The following is a 20,648-nucleotide window of genomic DNA, read 5'->3' as shown; positions in this document are numbered from 1 at the left end:
GGATGATCCCACCATGCAGCTACTATGATAAGAAAGAAGCCGGTGTACAGGTAGCCCTCTATGTTTCGTTTCCATGGTACACCACCAACTTCTCCCCACGCCGCCACTTATCTTACAGCTAGCTTGGCACCATCAATTCTTACGGGTGCCATGAAAGTTCAATCCTCACATCTACACCACAGGATTCCATTCGCCTTGAATAGAGGGGCATTGCCAACGAAGCATTCTGATTCGCCTCACTTTGATATTTTTTCTTATATCTTCTGTAGCATCGAGTAAAGACTACTGTCGCAGTCTCGGCTTTTGGTTCTTATTAACTAATCTTCTTCAAATCTTTCCTTTTTATATCACGAATGCAATTTGACCATGGCACATAATTAGATTAGTCGAAAGACAGCTTAACGAATTACATTTTCTTGGGACTGTTTTTATATTGAAGCCCCCGAGCCAAGTGGCATGGTCTGTTTTTAGAAGTAAACTCGTCCCTATCCATTATATATAACTATCTGCTTCCGAAGCTTCGTTCTAGTGAATGTGACATTTATAAACCCCAAAGCTATGGCCAGTTTTCTGTTAATGGGCTTTAGGAAGTTAAGCCGGGATCCAGCCCCGCCTAGTTGCCGTGTCTCTTCGAACCGGCTTGCGCTTTTCGTCTATCTTCTTGAACGTGTGCGAAATTTACGGGCTTTAATATTTGATCGGCGGTCTCGCGGGTGATGATATGAGTGCCCGCTCGTGTATCGCGTGTCGGGATGACGCCGCCCAAAGCTGCGGCCGCGAAGAGGATGATGCTGGCAAACTGCATTTTGAATATTTTGATTGTATATGTGAGAAGACTTTTTTTGGTGGGTACGAATTCGATTAAGAAAGCTACTTAGGCGTTGTGCCGCAAAATGAGTGTGCTGAAGACTATAAAATCGTGATGCTCACGAATTGACTTGGGTGAGTTGATATAAGACAGAAAAGGAATACTTGAGAAGAGCCATGACACTAGGGCCATCGAAGATCCAATTGGTTTCTTATATATGAGAATGCTTGTTCTTTTTTAGATCGTGTTCTCTTTCATGCTTCTAAGCATAATCCTGAAACCTTGCTGTTATGTCCAAAGATGCCACGCGCCTTTGTTCGACAACAATGTAGCACATTTCCTGCCTTTGAGCTTCGAATTACGCGAAGAATCCTCGTTTATTTACCCCACGACGGCTACAATAAACTGTCTTTCCGTACTAGTAGCCTCTTTATCCTTTACCCTCTGAGATGAACTAACCAGGCTTGAAACTTTAGCCAAAAACATCCCGATACTATTTTCTTTGAGCTGTATATGCCAAACCCAAGGGAGCGTTGAAGATAATGCACATTCAAATCAAGATTCATGCTCGCTTGCAAAAGATGAAAAAAGTCGACGTTGTCCAACACCTAATCCAAGCCAGAAAATATAAGCCGTCGCCATCGTTCTCCCAGAGATAAAATCTCTCGCGACAGTTCGTCCTCCAAGACTCTCTCTTGTGCAGAATCCAAGAGCTCGCGGGGAACAGATTCCGCTCCTAAGCCCGTCAATGCCAATACGTAAGCATAGTTCTGGAAAAAGTGTATCCGGGACTTGGAGAAGGCTTGATATGGCGCAAATTGGTGGTTTTCGTTATCCTTTCCCGCCTTCCACTGCCAATTGGAGTTAGTCTTTTTTCTTCTTCTTAGACCTGAAAGAAAGGAAATCTAATAATGTCGAAACAAGTAGCTCTTTGGTCAAGAGCGCTTTCTACTTGCTTATGAAGGCAATCGAGAGCGGAAAGGGGGAGAGGGCACTAAAACCTACAGCTTTTGTAGCGTTCCATAGCAAATGCGGGAACTTCCCCTCATAGTTGATTATCACGGCGCTCTCGACCCAGCGCAAACAGGCCGACGTCGAGATGAACTCTGTTAGTTTTTGCAATAAGGCTTCCGCCTCGGCTGCCTCTTGGCTATCCTGGATATCGGGGAACTCGACTAGATGAAGGGCATTCCAAAGCCCATACGCCATTTCGAAATACCTCATCAGCGATCGCGCGGGCCTCCCCTCGTTCCACCGTAGATCAAGGAGTAGCTCTTCCGACTGCTTGCACTCCGTGAAATACCAGATCGCGACGGCGGCACGGTGCAGATGCCGAAGCCGTCGCGGGCGCAAGGTGAGTGGCAGCTGCGCGAACGGCAGGTCGTTACTCTCGCAGAGATACTGGGCCGCGGTGTAATGGATGAAGTCGAGCTCATAGGCCTGCGAGTCTGTCGAGTCGGCGGTTTCGTCGTTGAAGATTTCGATGAGAGGACCCGACACCCGACTAGCTTGCGCAGTCGGGTCGTGGACCTCCTCGCCGTCGTTCGCGTATTGGAATATTAATTCCAGCATCCCGTACCCGATCCGGTCGTCCCTCAAGACCAAGAAGCTTGGAAGATAGTCTGCGGGATCGACCCACAGGTGAAGCTGCTGGGCCAGCTTGAGTTCGATCGCGTTGTAATTTGCCTCAGTGGTCCGGATTATCTGCGTGTACAGCTCGGTGAAACCTTTCGGTAGAACTCTCAGCTGTTTTTGTATCTGGCCGACGGAAGGGAGTCGGTCGATATCGTCCATCATCAGCCGAGCATAGAGCCAAAGCCCCTGAGTGGCTGATATGACGTGGTCTGCGACCGAGGCCCCGACTTTCGTGTCGCGGATGATCGGGTTCTTCTGCACTCGTAACAGTATGTACGAGTTCACGCTCGCCTTCTCGTAGCTTCCCATTTTGAGGATCGACCAGGACAAGTTGGATGGTTTTGAGAAAGACGGCGAGGGGCGGGATGTGATCAGTATCCGGAGCTGCGGTCTTTCGCTACGATCTTGACAAGCAGTGATCCACTGCGTAATGTCTGTACTCTGTGAAGACTCGTCGAGAGCATCGAGGACAACGAAGATTTGTTTCGCTTTTGAGTGTTGAAGGGCGGCTGAAAAAGCTCGCTGTACCTCAGCTAACGAGTCGGCTACCACTCGGCCGCTTTCTCGGTAGAAGGGCTCGGTGGAATCGTAAAGGTGCTCCTCTAATCGGAGCAATTGAGCTAGAAGCGTCCGAAGACAGCTCAGCAATGTGCGCTTCTCTACGCCGTTGGCCTTGAAGAAGAAATACAGTACTTCGAATCCTTTAGTTTTCAGTTGGTCTATGATGAAGGCTGCTGCTGTGGTCTTTCCGCTCCCAGGTAACCCTTGTATTGCAAGGACAGGAGGTGGTTTATTCGTATCATCTAAAGAGATGAAGGATTGGAATTGGCAAGAGGCTAATAGCCTGTCGCATGACCGAGGTATGCAATCATCTAGGTGTTTTTGGAGATCATCATCAACAGTCGAAGGAGATAGCCATCTCTGGATATTTCCCCTTTCGTGTGCTGCGACAGCTTAGAAGACGGCACTTACGCCGATGCGCTTTTGGGTCAGAGCCATACCTTTTCTTTCCGCTTTAGCGTTCTCCGCTTCCCTCTGCGTTTCTTCTATATGCGCAGCATGGGCCGCCCAATCCATATTCTGGCTGTGGAGTTGGATCTTCTCCGCAACATCACGGAAGTCCTTATCGAAGGAGACGAAGAGTGTTCCTAGGTAAATGTCAGGCAAAAATGTAATCAACAACATCAAAAATAGGCGTAACCTACGAAATGAAGACGCCGAATAGAACCTCGTAACCCGGACGCAGAAGTCGATGTAATCGCAGTAGAGCACCCCTACGGCGTCTTGCACGAGCCTGTTCTTCTCGAACATCTCTTCGTACTTGGAGAACCTCTGCAGCGAGCTGATGATCCTATGGACAATCATCGCAACGCTCTCCAACGTTCGGAAGTGATCCGCAGCGAGCTTCGGGTCACCACAAGCGAGCATTAACACAAGCAGATCCCAGCTACTTATTTTTTTTGGTACTCTGTGGGTGAGCGGGAGATGAAAAAAAAAAGAATGATAAGCCGCTCACCGTTACGACAATCCTAAGGGGGCCCCAGATCGGGGACGCGATGCCCGCGTTGACCTGGACGATGACGTCGATGGCGCTCTCGAAGCGCTTGAGCGGCTCGATCGCGGGCTGCATCAGCTCCAGGATCCGGGACAGCTTGCTCTTGCGGCGCTGGGTCGCGAGGAGCACGCCCACGCAGTCGTCTGGACTCGCGGGGACTTGGAAGGCCGCTCGCTCGTTGGGCCCGAGACTCGAGAGGAATGATTGCACCGCATCCTGCCATGTGGCCGAGGTTCCTCCAGCGGAAACGTTCAATGCCATGAGATAAGGGGGTTGATAGTACATATATATATTATGGTAGGGTTGCGATTCACTCACTCCAATTCTGTCCCATTCCTACGTTTAGATCGAAGCTATATACTGTATTTTGGGTATCAACTCCTCTTTCCTTAGTAGGGATGGTTACGATAGGTAAAAAATATCATTTAAAATCTTTTCGTAGTCCGAGTATTACTGATGTAAATCAGCTCAAATTTATAACTGCTTGAGGAATTGAAATAGATATTAATTGTAGAAGCTGACCACATGAAGAGACCTAACGATGGGGATTGGGTATGCACGAGGGATCAGATCACGTGACTCTTCTCCTCGTTTCAGGGGTAAAGCAACGGTTTATAAGAGCGAGAGGATCTAGTCTTTTGATAAGTATTCGCGATGGTAGCTATATGGAATCGATTATTCTAGGAAACTTATGAAAGCTTCTTTATCTTCAAGTGCTAGTGTAGCCTACAACCGAGATTTGGATATGTAAGCTGGTGTTATTGAAATACAAGATGGGTTTCCAGCTTGGCGTATGAGGAGAAACGACATGAAGTCTAGGTGCGTACCTAATGTAATTACCTATAGTAAGTAGATTAACTGATGAAATTAATTCGTCTTCCGCTAGTTCGCGGTGGATGTTACAACGGATGTTGTTTGGTCGCAAGACCAGGGGTGTAGGTATAATGTATGTGTGAGATATATAAGTGTCAAAAACACCACAAACTATCACATACGACCATAGGATGCAGAAAACTCGGGATCCCGTCCGCTCTCCCATAGATAAGCTGCATACCGCCGGATTAGTAGTTGGGTCGGTGACGACCAGCGAATCCCCGGTGTTGTATGTTTTTTTTCGTTGTTGTTGTGTCGTTTGGTTTACTGCGCGAGGACCCAGGTTGCATGCATAGCTGACCAGACCAGACTAGCCACGAACACGAATAAAGCGAATGGTTACATGGTTAATAATTGTCACTGTAGTAGAAATCATAATGAATTAGGGAGTTAAAAACTTCTTTTTTTCCTTTTATTTACAATACCTGAGGAGGTTGCGCTAAAATAGGGGCTATTCTACTTAAGTCCGCTAGTAGGTAACTATCGTGGTCCCACTCGTCCACATATACAGGCGAATAAAGGGAACCTATTATATAGGACTTACAATAAAAGTTCAAGGTAGTAAGTAGTAGTAGGTAGTAACGTAATAAAATACTTACGAAGTATTATCGTCATCATCATCATCATGTATCTATACTGGGTTCCCAGTCCAGCCGTAGCTATTCCTCAAGTCCTCCTCCTCCTCGGCGGTGAAGTCGTTCTGGACGCCGAAGTACGCGCGCATCTCGTCGATGGACATGGCCTGGGCGCGGGCGGCGAGGACCTTGGCGCAGGCCTCGAACAGGTCGTGGATGTCGAAGAAGTTGGCGGCCGTGATGAGCGCGAAGATGCGCTCCTGCGGCATGTTCTCGAGGTAGTTGTCCGGCCACGTCGGCACGATGAACGGGTGCTCGTCGATGACGGGCGAGAACGAGTCCCCCGGGTTGACGTAGACGTTCGGCGGCGGCAAGACCGGCTCCTCGTCCGAGCCCGGCTCGCTCAGTTCGGAGGGGTCGCCCGTCTCGGCTTCGCGGGCCGCCCGCCGTTCCTCGCGCGCCTTGTTCCGTTCCTCGCGCAGCTGCGCGCGCGCCAGGTTCAGGTTCTCGATCAGGGTGAGCTCGGCGGCGACCAGGAAGGCCTTCGCCGCGCACCACTCCACGATGATCTTCAGCGTCTCCCCGTCGACCTCTGAGATCGGGATCTCCGTGTATCCGTTCTCGTCGACGTCGTTCAGCATGTCGCACAGGATCTGCGACTGCCGCGCCGCCTTGTACGTGATCGGGACAAGCACGTTGTCGCTCGACCGAAGCTGGAGCACGTTTGCATCGTCGGACGCCATGATGGTGACAGGATATATATAGTTGTTGTTATTGTTCGATGGTGGTACGAGGATGTATAAATTTTTTACAACACCGATGAAGTACGTGAGAAGTGTAGTTGTTGATTGTTTGGTGATGATGACTGAGAGGAAAAACGAGGAAGCTGTGCTGATGTATAATATATAGGAAGTTCATCGACATAATATTTACGACTCGGTATTCTCAGTAGCATTGTTACATATAAGTATAGGCAGTCTGATTGGTAACTGTCGCCTTGTCTTGATATTATCGTCTTGCTTTCATGGGTTTCGTAGTCCATTATTGTGTGACAATGTCATTGTTCAACAACAACATAGAACTTATTCAGGGGTAACGATGAACTATCCAATTGTCCCAATACAACGGAATAGCTAAATTCTATTGATTACATCCGGGCCATCGTCTCTCCTAACACCTCATCAGTTTCAGCAGCATCCGCCTTAACACGCATCAGACCATTTAGGAAATCCACTGCAAAAGGATATTCGTCGAAAATGGAGTCAACTAAGTACAGCGAAAACTATTTCTTCCGAACGCTAGGTATCCACGAGTACCTCGCAGTCGTGGAAGGCATATACAATACGTACACGTTCATGATTCGAAGACCTAAGCAGGACCATAAGCGGAAGGACAAGTCGAGGGGCAAATCAAAGGATACGCCGAAGGATGAATCCAAAGACGAACCCAAAGAGGAACCAAAAGACGAGTCCGAAGACGATTTCGAAGAAAAGTTCCAAGCGGACCCAAGCAGGTACACCTATATTATAGGGTTTGCAGCTTAGGCCCGGCAAGGACCATTCTCTGAGAATTCTACAATATCATAACTTCTCTATAGTTACTCTGTCCTAATAACAGGTAGGCAAAAATAAAATAAAGAACATTCACTAATACTACTATTACTATTTCTTAATACACCGATTGATTTTAGATACGTGCAAGTAAATCCAATAGCGACGAAGGCTAAATTTCTGCGTGAGCCCCTATGTATATATCGGTTCTTCATGTGTTCTGGGAAGACAAAAGCTCTCGTGAGCCATCTTCGTAAATTTTCTCTGCTGGAACCTGTTTGCGTGTAAGCATAGTCCACGGTGAAAGGTCCTTACAAAACTGAAAGAAAAAAGAAAAGTCTTGAGCAGAGTATAGTGGGGTGGAGGTAGCATGCATCGGTAGACAGAGCATGCTAGCTCTCGGGTACGAACATTGAGAAGTAAGTGAGAAAGAGGGGCGACTCACCATGTCTATCCCGTGCGTGCTAGCAAAGGCGCAATTAAGCCACGGACACTTCTGGTACTTACAATGGTGGCCCCAGTAGCAGTCGGCGTTCTTACAGGAGCTCTTATAATTGCACAAGGAGCCTCTAGCCTTGATGCGTAAGATAAGCTGCTCGCCCAGGCCGAGCGGCTCCCCGTGGTAATACATGCACGAGTTTTCCTCGCAGAGACCGTGTAGGTGGTACTTGTTGCAGGGCTTCCTGTTCCCTTCTTCCTCGCAGCGCTCTTTGAAGCGCTGCTCGGAGTAGGCGTCGACCGGCGGTAACGGCTCGTCGACGCGCTGGCCCGAGGCGTTGACGTAGTAGAACCTGCGGTGAGACGCCTTTAGGGATTTCATCGACGAAGTCGGGGATTTCATGAAACTGTTGACGAACGGCAGCGTGGTGGTCCACGAAGACACGATGCCGGTGTAGTTGATCGGCTTAGCTGGTGATGCCAGGGTGACCGGGGCCGGCTTGCCTGTTGACATCGGGGGAGTTGGCGGAAGCCAGCCCTCGGGAAGGAGTTCAGAACGGAAGACATGGTTAAACTTGACCCTGCGAAACACCAACTCGCTGAACTCGCGCGGGGGCTGGGTAGTTTCAAGCAGACTGATCTTGTTGCAGATCGAGGTGTCAAGCTGATAAGGCCTAAGTTCCACGATATAGCCTTTATCATGACAAGGCCCGAAGATAATATGCTTGCACTGAAGGTTATGCACCATCAACCGCAGAGTTTCGCGAACTTTAAAGTCGGCCTGCTCCTTGCCCTTGCCAACGTCGATAAAAGAAAAAAGCCCCTGAGCACGACTGAAGCCGCGAGCGAAAGTGGATAGGTCGCTCATGCTCTTGGCGAGGTCGACGCAGAAAAGCTTTCTGGAAAGGCCCTCGAGATTAAGAACGACCTGAACCATTATATGCCAGGTCTCGGTGTTAACGTCCGGGTAAGATTCTTTAAGATGGTTCTTGATGTCGTCGCGTAACTGGTGAGCGGCCATGGCGCCGCCGTCTTCGCCTTTCCTAATCCAGTCGTCACGAAAAACGGCGCCGTCGCCGTCGATAATAGCAATAGCAAAAGAAGTAACATCCTAACGGCTTTAGCATATAACTACATATATGCCTTAGGTTAGGTAGGTAGTATGATTTACCATTTTATGTCTAATATCAGTGAGCTTTATGGTAGCGTCATTGGCTCGAGTCTGGTATATAGTGCGCGTTTGAACCTCATTATCGTATTCTTTACATTTATCCTCGAGCCGCTTCTCGAGATCCTCATTTTTAGCTATTAACTCTTTAATCATATCCTCTCTTTCTTTATCAAATTGGAGAAATTGCTCGAGGCGAGCCAGATAGCTGGTGCCATTTTTGGATTCGCCTTCATTCATGTTCTTTGCTGAGGATTACTATCTAGCTATGTCCTGTTAAAATAGGGGAGTTATGTATTTATTGAAAAGAGGTAGATATCTGTAGTAAAGTTAGGTAGTAAGCTAGTAGAGTTCCAGTTGCAGGGTTGACTGTAGTTGAGACAAGTTAAACGAGCATTTAGATCAATTTTGGCGTAGGATGGATCGATAGATGGATGGGATAAAAACTGGTCCTAATTGATGACAACATTTGAACATTTCGCCCCTCAATCCAATTTGATGTGGTGGCTGAAGTGGCTAGTGTGGTAACAAGTCGTTACCAGAAACCAGGTCACTACCTAGAGGTACCTAACCTAAGGTATGTATAACTTAGGTACCTATCATGCCGAGAATTATGCATGTATTAATTAATTTCATCCCTTCGAGAATTAGGAATATATACCATGATATATTTCCATAGTGTTCTGAAAAAGGGTTCGCAGCAGATATGCAAAGCGACCGCGGATCCATGCTTTTGCGTATGCTAGATGTATGTACCTACCTCTAGGTATGCGCAACGTTATATAACATTTTCTCATTTGCGGGGGTTAAGATTAATTCGAAAGGTCCGGTTGCGCAAAGGTAAGACAGGGGAGAGGATGTGAGTGAAAGCATCCACTTATAAGAAAATTTGATATACCAGGTGATGATGATGGACGGCGAACATCACGATACTGATACTGATTCCCCACGGTTAATGATCGTTAGATGGTGCGCGTATAGAGAAGAAAAAAAGACTAGCAAAACTAATAAAAACTTGTTGCTCCTGCGGCCGATATCCGAAGCTACTATGTAAGTTACCCGCTGTGAAGGACGCGCTACTACCCAGGTAGTACTTACATAGCTTACATAGTATCCACCGCATGGTAAAACGGTTTGCGGGGATGAGACCTTTAACGATGTGCTGTGCGACGAGATTAATTGGTGCGGTAATGAACACAAACTTCATCGTCTCCATATCTCCCCATTTAATCGGACGTATAGCAGCCGAACGTCATCATAGGTATTGCTAGCCACCAATTCGAGCACCCCACATCCTCCTCCTCCTCTTTCCCCCTTCATGCAGACAGACGAACAAGCATTCACAATAATATACTTGTATTAGTCTACTACGATTTTATACGTACTATGTATACGCGAACAATGGTATATAGTCCCGATGTAGATACCTAGGTATGTATGTAGTTCCCGATCCATACGGTACTACAGTTCGGTAGCCGTATTAGACCACGAGCTAGATTCAACAGTAGAATTTCTCAAAATACTGGGGAATGGAAGAGAAGGAGTCGGAGAAACAGAACGGCTCGGGGAAACATAATAATACCCAGGCCCCTCCTTTGAGCTTCCCCCTCTCCTATATAGGTAGGTTGAAACTTTCTTTGAACCTTGTCTCCGCCCGTCATTGTCGTCCTTTGTTTCTTTATCTGCTTCAATTCCTTCTCCAAGTCGCCAACATGGGCTCCATTACAGCCGAGACTATCGTGAAGCCTTCCAAGGCAAATATCGCCGTCTTCACGAACCCCGCCCACAAGCTATGGATCAACGAGGCGAAGCCAACAGTAGAGGACGTACAGAAGGGAGAGAGCCTGAAACCTGGTGAAGTTACTGTTGCCATCAAGAGCACTGGAATATGCGGGTTCGTAGCATTCGTATAAAAACGAGGGTGAGACTTGTCCTGCTGATTGTTACGCAGCTCTGATGTCCACTTCTGGCACGAGGGATGCATCGGGCCAATGATCGTGGATGGAGACCATATCCTGGGACACGAATCAGCCGGTCAGGTTATCGCGGTGCATCCGTCCGTGACACATCTGAAGGTTGGAGACCGAGTCGCGATAGAACCGAACATCATCTGCAACGAATGCGAGCCTTGCCTAACGGGCCGTTACAACGGTTGCGAGAAGGTCTACTTCCTATCGACGCCCCCGGTCCCAGGTCTATTAAGGAGATACGTAAACCACCCGGCCACCTGGTGTCACAAGATTGAAAATATGTCATACGAGAACGGTGCGCTGTTAGAGCCTCTGAGCGTCGCACTGGCCGGCATGCAAAGAGCCGGTGTTAATCTTGGCGATCCGGTACTGATCTGTGGTGCTGGACCGATTGGACTGATCACGTTACTCTGTTGTAAAGCAGCTGGCGCTTGCCCCCTAGTCATCACTGACATCGACGAAGGACGACTTAAGTTCGCCAAGGAGATATGCCCGTCAGTTATCACACACAAAGTAGAGAGGTTGAGCCCCGAAGAGTCAGCCAAGAAGATAGTCGAATCTTTTGGTGGCATCGAACCTTCTCTGGCTATAGAGTGTACTGGAGTAGAAAGTAGCATTGCAGCGGCAGTCTGGGCTGTCAAGTTCGGGGGTAAGGTATTCATTACTGGAGTTGGAAGGAACGAGATCAACTTTCCCTTTATGCGAGCTAGCACTCGAGAAGTTGACGTACAGTTACAATACCGATATAGTAACACATGGCCTCGAGCTATTCGCCTGGTTGAGAATGGCGTAATAGACCTCTCGAAACTCGTTACTCATCGATTCAAACTTGAAGATGCTGTTGAAGCCTTCAACACGGCAGCAGACCCCAAGACGGGAGCTATCAAAGTTCAGATTCAGAGCCTGGATTGAGTTCGGTTCCTGTATATTCAAGGTTATGTAGCGAGTTAGATACACACGGGTCAAGGGAGCGAGTGAGGTTATAGCGAAGTGAGTTTTTAGGAATAGATATTCTTTGAACTTAATGATACGGAATAAGATATAAAATCAAGATCGCATAACTTAATCAAATGTTAGAATATGAGAAACCCAACTTGTAATTGATAATTGTTTAAAGATGATAAAAATAATAAAGTTGAAAGGTGAAAGTTGAAGTAAGCCTGGGATGACTTACAAACCTCATACATACTATGTAGGAGGTACCTAGTAATTTAATATGGAGGTTTCCTTGATTACTCACAACCTTGGAACTTGATTGGTCAATTGCTCAATATCCTCGGGTACCGTTGTACCTAGCTTTTTCTGACCTTCAGGACCAAGTTCGGATCGGGTTTTTCCGCCTTGGGTAACGGATCCGTACAATTTTCGAACAGCCGACGGGATTTAGTGGAATCTTGTGAGTGTTTTTTTTTTCCACGTGCGAAATCAATTTTCACCATCGACGACGACTCTTGCGAACTCACCTCCCGCCCCCTCCTCTCTTCCTCCGCAAAACCCCCCTACTGATTTAATTTCTCGGCCAATCGAACACGACTTAGTCCTGTTACTCGCAAAATCTCGAGAGTAACCTCCACACTCCCCCCGTCGAATACCGAATACCTCCCCCCTCCCCCCCCGAGTCCCAGGCAATGTCGTCCGCTCTCGCACGTCCCTTGCTCCGGCAATCGGGAGCTTGGGGTCGCATGACGGCCCGAAGGTTCGAGTCGACCACCGCCTCTAAGGCTTCCGAGGCCGCTAAGGAGACAGCATCGAAGGCTAAGGAGACAGCATCAAAGGCCGCCGCGAACGCTTCCGAGACTGCTTCTCAATACGCCACGAAAGCTGCGCAAGGTCTCTCGAGGGTCACCTCGTCGGCTGGACCGGCCATCTCAGGCGCTGCTAAGGGGATTGCGAACTCGCTGGGCAAAGTCGGCGGCCGCACCGGAAGATTAGTCGCGTTTTTCGAGAGTACGTGGAACCCATGGGGGGAATATCATCATTACTTACCATTATTGTTACGGATCACTGTCACGTCGCTTAGGAGGGGGACGCGTGTGTGTTTGTGTGGATAGCGGCTGATGCTTTTGGGCTTTGCAGGAACAACACCTACGGTCATTTACTATTCTAAGGTCGGCGCGGAACTTGCCAAGATGGTTTTCAGAGGCCAGAAGATGTCACCACCGTGAGTCCGAGGTATACCTTTTTTTAAAAAAAATATGGTCGGGCTTATGGGTCTAACGCGAGATTTGTTTCCTAGTTCTCTCACCACCGTCCAGAGCTACTGGCAGAACCTGCTGAATTCGGCGAAGAACCCGAGCGCTCTGCTCCAGACGGCCTCCAAGGTTGTAGACCAACCCGCTACCATCGTCCAGCGAGCGAGAAATATCAACAGAGCCCAGCTTGTCAATGGCGGCGTCGTGCTCGCGGAATGCATTGGCTTCTTCACCATCGGCGAGATGATCGGCCGCTTCAAGTTAATTGGGTACCACGGCGGCGCTCAGGCTGAGCACCACTAAAAGGTGCGGGCCGGCTTCTTTTGAGAGAGAATGATAAACGAAAAGATACCTCTGTATTACGCATGGATGAGGGGGAATGCTATAGACGGGGGTGGGTTTGTCGTTCTTTTGCATTCGAAAGGGAAAACATAAAAACATACACGTGGGTAATACGAAGGGAACGAAAAGGTCCGAGTTCGGACTCTATCTTATTACTTAGACACACTGCTGGAGGTAGCCGTTATGCCCTTGCCCTTTAACAGGAAGAAAGAAGAAGAAGATCATCATCAGGCCGTCTCCATTATAGTCGGCCGCGGCGTCGTGGAAAAGAAAAAAGATGTGTGAAGTGAAGGGAAGGGAGAAGGCCGGAGCTGGGAACGAAAGTTTGTCCTCATCATTACCCTGTGTATATTCGCTCTCGCCCCCTTTCCCCCAACCCCCTTTTGCGCGCTCTACCTTAAGCCGCCGAATCATCAACATATTATTATTATTTTTTTTTTTTTCTTCATTTGTTCTTCATGTTCATCATCCTGTACAATAACTATACGAACATTGCATCATCAAGATGGGAAAGGTTCCTGCTGTCAACCCGAATAAAGTAATTGCCCACCGCCCGTCTTATCTCGGTGTATTAAGCGCCGCAAGCCAGCAAGCAGCCTGCTCTCTCTCTCCCCTCGGCCTCGGCCTCGGCGGCGACTCACCTCGGAGTTTAGTCAACGGCTGTTCGAATATACGAAGCTTGGTGCTTGCCTCACCTCACCTCACCTCACCTCACTCCGGGCAAGTTGGTTTTCTTTTATCCCCCCTCCCCCCATTTTGCGTAACGTCGTTGTCGCAGCCTCGAACCTACTTACCTTAGGTTAAGTATCTATGTACTTGCCTAGGTGCATTAGGTTAGTTAGGTAGGTACCCAGGGAGGTATGCTTGTTACTTTGGTTTGAACGAGCAAGCGCTCGAGGCGAAATAATAATAATGGCGATAATGATGATGATAGATGACCCGATCGGCGGCAGCAAGCTCTCGTCAGTTTTCAGTATTATGTTAAGTAGGTACCTACCTGATGCATGTGATAAAGAAGAGATTTGTCTTTTTTTTTTTGTTTCCGGCTTCGAACCAACCTCATTCTCATTCTCTCTCTCTACGTATAAAGTGGGAAATAACTAATCGGTGTTTTGGTTGGTGCTAGGCCGCTCAGGTGACGGCTTACGGTAAGTATCCCAGGGGCACAGCAATGTTGGGCTAGAGGGGAGGAGGGGGGAGGGGAGGGAAGGGAACGGGGGTGCGGGAGGTGCCGTTGGGAAGCGTGTCATTATGTAGGGTACGTAGATCGAGCCTCAATATTTCTTTAAGAGCAAAAAGACAACGATATAATAGCAACTTGAGGGATACTCTCAACTTTTTGGGTTATGTGTAGGAAGGTACCTAACCTAAGGTACGGTAGGTTAGGTACGTACGTAGTAGCATCAATCCAATCGAGTATAAATTTTGGCCGTTTCGTGTTTTGGATATAAGTCTCTGGTGGTCAGTCCATACTAACAACGCGGTTGCTTGTTAGTTAGTATTAGTTAACAAGAACCTAGTTCGACCAGCCCGGCCTAAATACGCAGGGTAGATCGGCCGGCCTTTACTACTCTCTCTCTGTCTCTCCCACCCATTGCTAGGTAATCGCATTAGATACAAAAAGTACCGAGGCCCGTTGGATACTTGTTGGTCCGAATGCAGGATTACCGAGGATCCATCGTCGTAAATAACAGAAACAGAGATAGGTAAAAGGGGGGAAGGGGGAGGAGGAGGAGGGGGGGGACGAGCGGGCCAGCTCCGGCGCCGGTTTTGTGGGACACTTCCCAGGTGGTGACCGCAAACGACACCTACTGATAGCTTCGTGCAACGTCGCTATACCAGTTTAAGAGCGGGTATTAGGCTTGGGGAAGATGTATCCGTCTTGTGTAGGCAAATACCGGAGGGGGGAGGAGTAGAGGAAGAAAAGAATAAGGAGGCACTGAGTCGGTGGCCGGAACGGACTTCCTTTACCCACCCGTTCGTTCGTTCGCTCTCTCTCTCTCTGGCTCGATTCACTACGCACACCTCACCGCAGCGAGAATGCGACGCGGTACCAACTGCATAACGGGGCAGCATGACATGTTTTTTTCGTGAGGAGGGAAGACTGGGGGGGAAGGGCAGAGGGAAGCAAATTATATGTTTTCGTGTGTGATGTACGGTGATAATATAAGGAACCAACTGCATGAGAGGACAGATCTGCTGACCTCCTTAGAGGATGGAACGTGGCAGCAGCAAAGAAAGCAGAAGGGAATATCCAATTACGCTACTGCATATAATACATATATCTAAATACCCTATTCCCTATTCCCTATACCTTATTACCCTATTCCATGCACGGATCGAGCTGCTTATATACCGTAATAGGTATCGTGGTGCGATAGGTGTATAATAAATACAATGGATGGAAATAGCTCCCAAGTAAGATTAGCCAGTTACGAAGCAACACAAGCTCCCGAAACTCCATCCGTGGAAATTGCTTTCGGATAGCATTTGGGAGCTAGACATGTCGGGCCGGTCGATAGTGTGTGTGCTTGAGGAAGCAGTCTCTCGTAATTATTCGTCCGCTTATTAAGGTGGCATGCGTAAGACCTACCTACGACTCGGAAGGGGGTGGTACTCGCCTCTACCCGTCCGTTCTGAGGACACCATCGTCCATGGCGACGAGACACGGTAGGCCAAGGAAGATGGGAGGTGTGATTGAGAGCGACGATGGCACGAACGGACCCCAACCTCTCCCCTCCTTGTCTCCCCCCTTTATGAAGTCCTAGCAGGTGGAGTTTAGTTGCTTGCCAAGACAGGAAAGGCAGAGACATACATATCAGCGCAGATCGAACATCTTCCAAAAAGGAAATTCGTAGTATCCAAGGACGAGGTTGATGAGATACAACATGCCATGTCTGTTGGGGGGAGGGGGATGAGGTTGGACGCCCCAGACGTGCGTCATTCGAGATGCAGAGCCGTGAAATAGAGTGTGGCACCTTTCATCTATAACCCGGGCGACTGGTTTTGAAGCGATGAGCCTAACCCTGGTTGGAGAAGGTAACGTTGAAGATTAGCGCGCGTAGAGTCGCATTGGAAGCTTGAACAGAAAGTTCCAATGGAAAACACGCCCCCCCGCCTCCCCCTTAAAGGAAAAAAATAATAAAATGAAAAGCCATATTAGGACTTGACTCCGGCATAATATGCAGTGGAATGAATGTGTGCAATGTGTGTGTGGGTGTATACAAATTGGGCACTCGTAGCTCGCCAAATGCGAAATGAACCAGCCCACAAAGTAGTCAAAAAGGGGAACTCGGCATGCTTGATGCAGATCATAGATGTTACAGATCAACGCGTATAATCGAATTGTCTACCTACCTAAGGTACGGACGTAATACGGGAGCTATGCCGATAATAAAATCTTCTTCAGAACATGATATTGTTGGTCAGACGAAATTCGGTGCTTTCTGGGGTTTATGTAGCTACCTCCTACATACTACAGATGCGGTCAGTAAGACAATACAAGAAAGGAATAAGAAAAGAAAAATAAAAGGCAGATTCAACGGAATATGTGAGGATTGGGAGCCTAGCACACCAACTATGGTTGGGATTTCTCAGATAAATGTTATCATTTACTCGAGAAGGTCAGTCAATATTTACTGCAACCGTTATTGCTACAATGGCAATAACACCAACATCAAAATAATATAGGCCTCTCGTACGGCCGCCCGACCTGAACTTGGCCGCCCCTGCGGGTCAAACTTTTCCAAAACCACCCACCCTCCGCCGCCAGGCAACACGACGCAACATAACACCCGCCGAACTGTACAATGCACACAATCAAGAGAGAAAGTAATGCAGAGATGACCCGGAGCGCCGTTTCGTCTAATCCGGAAGAAAGCAGTGCAAGTCTTACTGCCCAATGCGCCCTTATGGCTTGGGTGCCAAGTCCGCACCGCCGCCAATGAAGGTACCATTTTCCCCGGTTCAAAGCTCAACTTTTCCTGCGCCAAACATAACACATAACGCAAACCAACCAATACACCTGAATTGGAATGGCTCCCCCCTCGGAAGCGCGTGACATCCTGGGCCGGGACCGCTTGGGTTCGAGATGAGAAAACGTAAACGTTAAAACTGGCGACGCCGACAAAGGCAAAAAGTGTAAAAAGTCCATCATCATTCGCGAGTCGAGAAGGGGGAAAATGCACCGCAAGTAAAAGTAGTGTACATCCAATATAACCTGCGCTGCTCCTGCGTATGCAAGTGCAGACGCATTACCTCCGGATCTAGCCAATACCGGAGAAAAAGTGTGTGAGCCCGTCGCAAAAGGACATGCGGGCCTCGCTCCTTATGCAGGGATATGGCCAAATGGGCTATGGGAAAAGCAAAAATGGCCCACAAGTCCTATGGGATGACTATCGTAGCGGTCGTAGAATATGACCGGGCTTGCATAGCTGAAGTCACTGTTTGTTTGTTTGTTTGTTTGTTTGACACAACTCTCAAGAATATTGGCCCGTCGACTTAGAACAGCTGACTAATGCTGCAATCCAATCCTCGTCCTCGCCATCGTTAGGGGTCCGTGATTGTGATTGTGAGATATGGGGGCGATAAAAGAGTTGGACAAGATCTTAGAGCCTACCTTCCCACCAGCTCCTAAGTCGACCTGGGGGGGAAGGGCGGCAGGCTGAACCTACATTAGGTAGGAAGGAAGTGATACGTCTTTTCTGCAAGCGATGTAGGCGTCCGAGGGATAGGCTATATGGCCTTGAAGATCACCGAGCAGAAGCGTGTGGTTCCAGTGGTGTGTTGATAGATACCGGTTCAATGGTTGTGTTGCAGGCAGCCGGAACGATCACGCTCGTTGGCCGGGTATAGATGGCCTTCGTGCTGTCCAGATGTACCTGCTCACTTGAATCAGTTTCATCAACACGGGTAGCGACATCAAAACTTACATGGTGCAGTAAGCTCTCAAGCTGCGGGAGCATATTTCCTGCCGCACTTTGGAAATTAAGTTCTCAACATGTTCCGGGTCGTAGCCGTTCATTCTGGTTAGAGGAGCTATTGTCATGGCGTGCAGCCCCTTCGTAATCCCGAGGTTGAACCATCTACCAATCTCCTTTTCTTGTGCATCATCAGGCCAAGAATTAAATGGGATTCGCTTGCTTGTTTGCTCGACGTCAACGTAGCCGAGACGCTGTAACATTCCTACAGTGTGGGGGTTCACTGTTAAAGGCCGCCCAGCCCTCTCCATAGCCTCGGTCAGCTCACGCGCCCATATTCGAAGGTGAGAGTCCTCGGGTAATTCGCCATCTGCAGATTTTGGCGTGAGATCAATCTCCACATGCTCAAAGAGTCCAGTACCAGGCTTGAGATATCTGTGCGGTACAATTAGTAATTAGCAGCTGCGAAGGCCAGCGAGTCAGATCACCGCCACAGTCCGTACCTGAATGCGCGGTCATATAAAGACATCCAATTGCTTATACCTCCGCAGAGCATTTTCATATGAATAAGATCGAAAGAATTCTCTTCAATGCCGGTCCACGGATCTTCGATATCACGGCGCTGAAACTCGACGCCAGGCGGAATCCTACGGCAAATCAGCGAAAAGAACAGTCACAAAGACATTTTAAAATCACACCTGAGAGGCTGTATTAAGGAGAGGTCCCAGCCTAGAATACTGGCTCGTCCTTGATGGCGACTATAGACAGGCCGGTAGGTTAGCCAGGAGCAAAGTTAGTATTTTGCCGCCACCATGGACGAGACTCACTCAGCCATATCAATCACCCAGATTCCGGTACCACATCCAAGATCTAATATTCGAGGGTTCGGGGGTAGCGGCCGCTGGCATAGGCCTCCGTAGTGGGAGTTTTCCTCTCGCGCTACCAAAAAGAATTTGTGGAATATATCCATCCTATCCATTTCGTCCTAGAAAAAAAAGGCAATTTAGTCCGGAATTTTGACAATAACCTGCCCTATCGACTCCGTACCTCATCCATTGGGAACATATACTTGCCCCTCCGAAATGTGTCGTAAGAGCGTCCATTTTCCGTGTACCACCATTCCTCCGGTTTTCTGGTTTCGTTTCGGCTCGAGGCGGAAGAAGAAGGTAATACTGGTCCGCTAAATAAGTTGCAGAAGGTCATTATTAGTATACCTTAGAGTATGGAGTAGAGACTTGGAGCTCAACCGAACATACCCATTTTGGGGGTAAATAGACCCATTGCCATTGTGAGCCATGGCGGACACGGTATGGCCCGGTCGGGGCAAGGAAAAGACGCGCAAAAGGTCGCTCGCAAAAGGAAACTGCTGTAAAGGCGTGGCGCAGGCGTGAAAGAAGGTTGCGACTAAGGCGACAAGCTCGAGTCGGCGATGCGCTAAGTCTTAAGGATAGCTTCAAGAAAAGGCGGATAGATCAAGATAGCGGTTCTTGGCTCTGGATACGGTTTCTCGTTTAAGAAAAAGAAAGAAAAAGAAAAGAAAAAGAAAAAGGGTATAAAACTTAGAGAGGTTAAAAAGAGAAAAGGAGCGGAGGGGGCCAAGAGGAGTTATAGAGAACGATATCGAGGAAACAAATAATACAGGTTAAGGCAAAGACAACGAGGGACAAGTTAAAAGGTACGCGTGCTGAAGAATCGCGGATTGGAAGATGATATGTGACGATGGCAGTTTAGCGGTTTAGCGGTTAGTTATGTAGTTATGTAGTTAGTGGGGACTGGGCTAAAAAAAGTACTTTTAGTACTTGTATTTCGACCCGAGTTTCAATCGAACGAGGTACAACATAAAATTATTTTAGTGCCAACCCTAGCTTTAGGTACTATCTAGTATAGCCTAAGTACCGAACTTTGAACTGTAAATGCAGATCCGTATTCTTTGGACACGCAAGACGCAGGACGCAACGCAAGACACAACAACGGTGTGTGGGGGAAAATGAATGAATTCGAGAAGATGAGAAAGTGGATGAGAGGAGAGGCGAAAATAAAATAAGATGATAGAGGAAAAAAGTGAGACTTTTTAAACGTCGAAATGGAAAATAAATTACCAACAACAAGGGGACATATGTAAAAAGCTACTGGTCATAGACCAAAAGGCTGTAAGGTCAAAAAGGTCATAGGTCATAGGTGGAAAGGGGAAAAGAGAGGAAAAAAAGAAAAGGACTAACAAGGACGTTGGAACATCGACTTCTGAAGTTATAATATCTATGCATTCAAAATATGCATGTAGGGTGTGCATGGACAAACCATCAATTATACTATGTACCATGGGCACTTCCACACTTCCACACCGGCTAGAGATGGGAATGAAGGAATGTACAGTACAATACAATCGACATTACCTAGAGCTTCGCCCAGGTACTAACTTACAGAGATACCTGAGGTATACAGAAATATGTACTCCTTAGGTACAGCTCATGCATCTTGAAGAACATTGAAGTTACAGGTGGGTCCTTCAACACAGCCAAGGGAGCTGCGCTAAACTTGCGCTGTATCGTACCGACCAAACCTAGCATGTATTGTGGGGAGGTACCTAATAGGTACGTACTGAACAATGCTATTATTCAGATAA

General features: G+C 48.0%; 6 protein-coding genes across 6 annotated transcripts; 2 read left to right on the top strand and 4 right to left on the bottom strand.

The window, feature by feature from the left end:
- Window positions 1-1,110: 1,110 nt before the first annotated feature.
- F4812DRAFT_126275 (uncharacterized protein) lies at window positions 1,111-4,504 on the bottom strand. Its single transcript, XM_047929502.1, has 5 exons — window positions 3,960-4,504; window positions 3,649-3,847; window positions 3,445-3,591; window positions 1,814-3,387; window positions 1,111-1,659 (listed from the first exon to the last, which is right to left on the bottom strand). The coding sequence occupies exons 1-5, from the start codon at window positions 4,281-4,283 to the stop codon at window positions 1,417-1,419; spliced, it is 2,487 nt and encodes an 828-aa protein (XP_047787820.1). The 5' UTR covers window positions 4,284-4,504; the 3' UTR covers window positions 1,111-1,416.
- A 998-nt stretch (window positions 4,505-5,502) lies between these two features.
- On the bottom strand, window positions 5,503-6,189 carry F4812DRAFT_461818 (Skp1-domain-containing protein; the record flags this gene model as incomplete). The annotated part of the gene is made up of 1 exon (XM_047937929.1): window positions 5,503-6,189. One exon carries the CDS (start codon window positions 6,187-6,189, stop codon window positions 5,503-5,505), a length of 687 nt encoding a protein of 228 aa, XP_047787819.1.
- Window positions 6,190-6,838: 649 nt separating this feature from the next.
- On the bottom strand, window positions 6,839-9,204 carry F4812DRAFT_439045 (uncharacterized protein). Its single transcript, XM_047935040.1, has 3 exons — window positions 8,606-9,204; window positions 7,442-8,545; window positions 6,839-7,270 (listed from the first exon to the last, which is right to left on the bottom strand). The coding sequence occupies exons 1-3, from the start codon at window positions 8,840-8,842 to the stop codon at window positions 7,208-7,210; spliced, it is 1,404 nt and encodes a 467-aa protein (XP_047787818.1). The 5' UTR covers window positions 8,843-9,204; the 3' UTR covers window positions 6,839-7,207.
- A 611-nt stretch (window positions 9,205-9,815) lies between these two features.
- On the top strand, window positions 9,816-11,728 carry F4812DRAFT_439041 (GroES-like protein). Its single transcript, XM_047935039.1, has 3 exons — window positions 9,816-10,222; window positions 10,331-10,496; window positions 10,554-11,728. The coding sequence occupies exons 1-3, from the start codon at window positions 10,132-10,134 to the stop codon at window positions 11,482-11,484; spliced, it is 1,188 nt and encodes a 395-aa protein (XP_047787817.1). The 5' UTR covers window positions 9,816-10,131; the 3' UTR covers window positions 11,485-11,728.
- Window positions 11,729-11,987: 259 nt separating this feature from the next.
- F4812DRAFT_125910 (mitochondrial ATP synthase g subunit-domain-containing protein) lies at window positions 11,988-13,225 on the top strand. The gene is made up of 3 exons (XM_047929500.1): window positions 11,988-12,519; window positions 12,649-12,733; window positions 12,809-13,225. The coding sequence occupies exons 1-3, from the start codon at window positions 12,201-12,203 to the stop codon at window positions 13,065-13,067; spliced, it is 663 nt and encodes a 220-aa protein (XP_047787816.1). The 5' UTR covers window positions 11,988-12,200; the 3' UTR covers window positions 13,068-13,225.
- A 4,548-nt stretch (window positions 13,226-17,773) lies between these two features.
- Window positions 17,774-19,721, bottom strand: F4812DRAFT_125923 (methyltransferase LaeA). Its single transcript, XM_047929501.1, has 7 exons — window positions 19,282-19,721; window positions 19,073-19,205; window positions 18,853-19,010; window positions 18,724-18,783; window positions 18,529-18,672; window positions 18,038-18,460; window positions 17,774-17,986 (listed from the first exon to the last, which is right to left on the bottom strand). The coding sequence occupies exons 1-7, from the start codon at window positions 19,320-19,322 to the stop codon at window positions 17,938-17,940; spliced, it is 1,008 nt and encodes a 335-aa protein (XP_047787815.1). The 5' UTR covers window positions 19,323-19,721; the 3' UTR covers window positions 17,774-17,937.
- Window positions 19,722-20,648: the final 927 nt, after the last annotated feature.

Source organism: Daldinia caldariorum, assembly GCF_022478825.1.
Source record: "Daldinia caldariorum strain CBS 122874 unplaced genomic scaffold F4812scaffold_15, whole genome shotgun sequence".
Classification (NCBI taxonomy): Eukaryota; Fungi; Ascomycota; class Sordariomycetes; order Xylariales; family Hypoxylaceae; genus Daldinia; species Daldinia caldariorum.
This window is presented reverse-complemented; position numbering and strand designations above follow the sequence as displayed.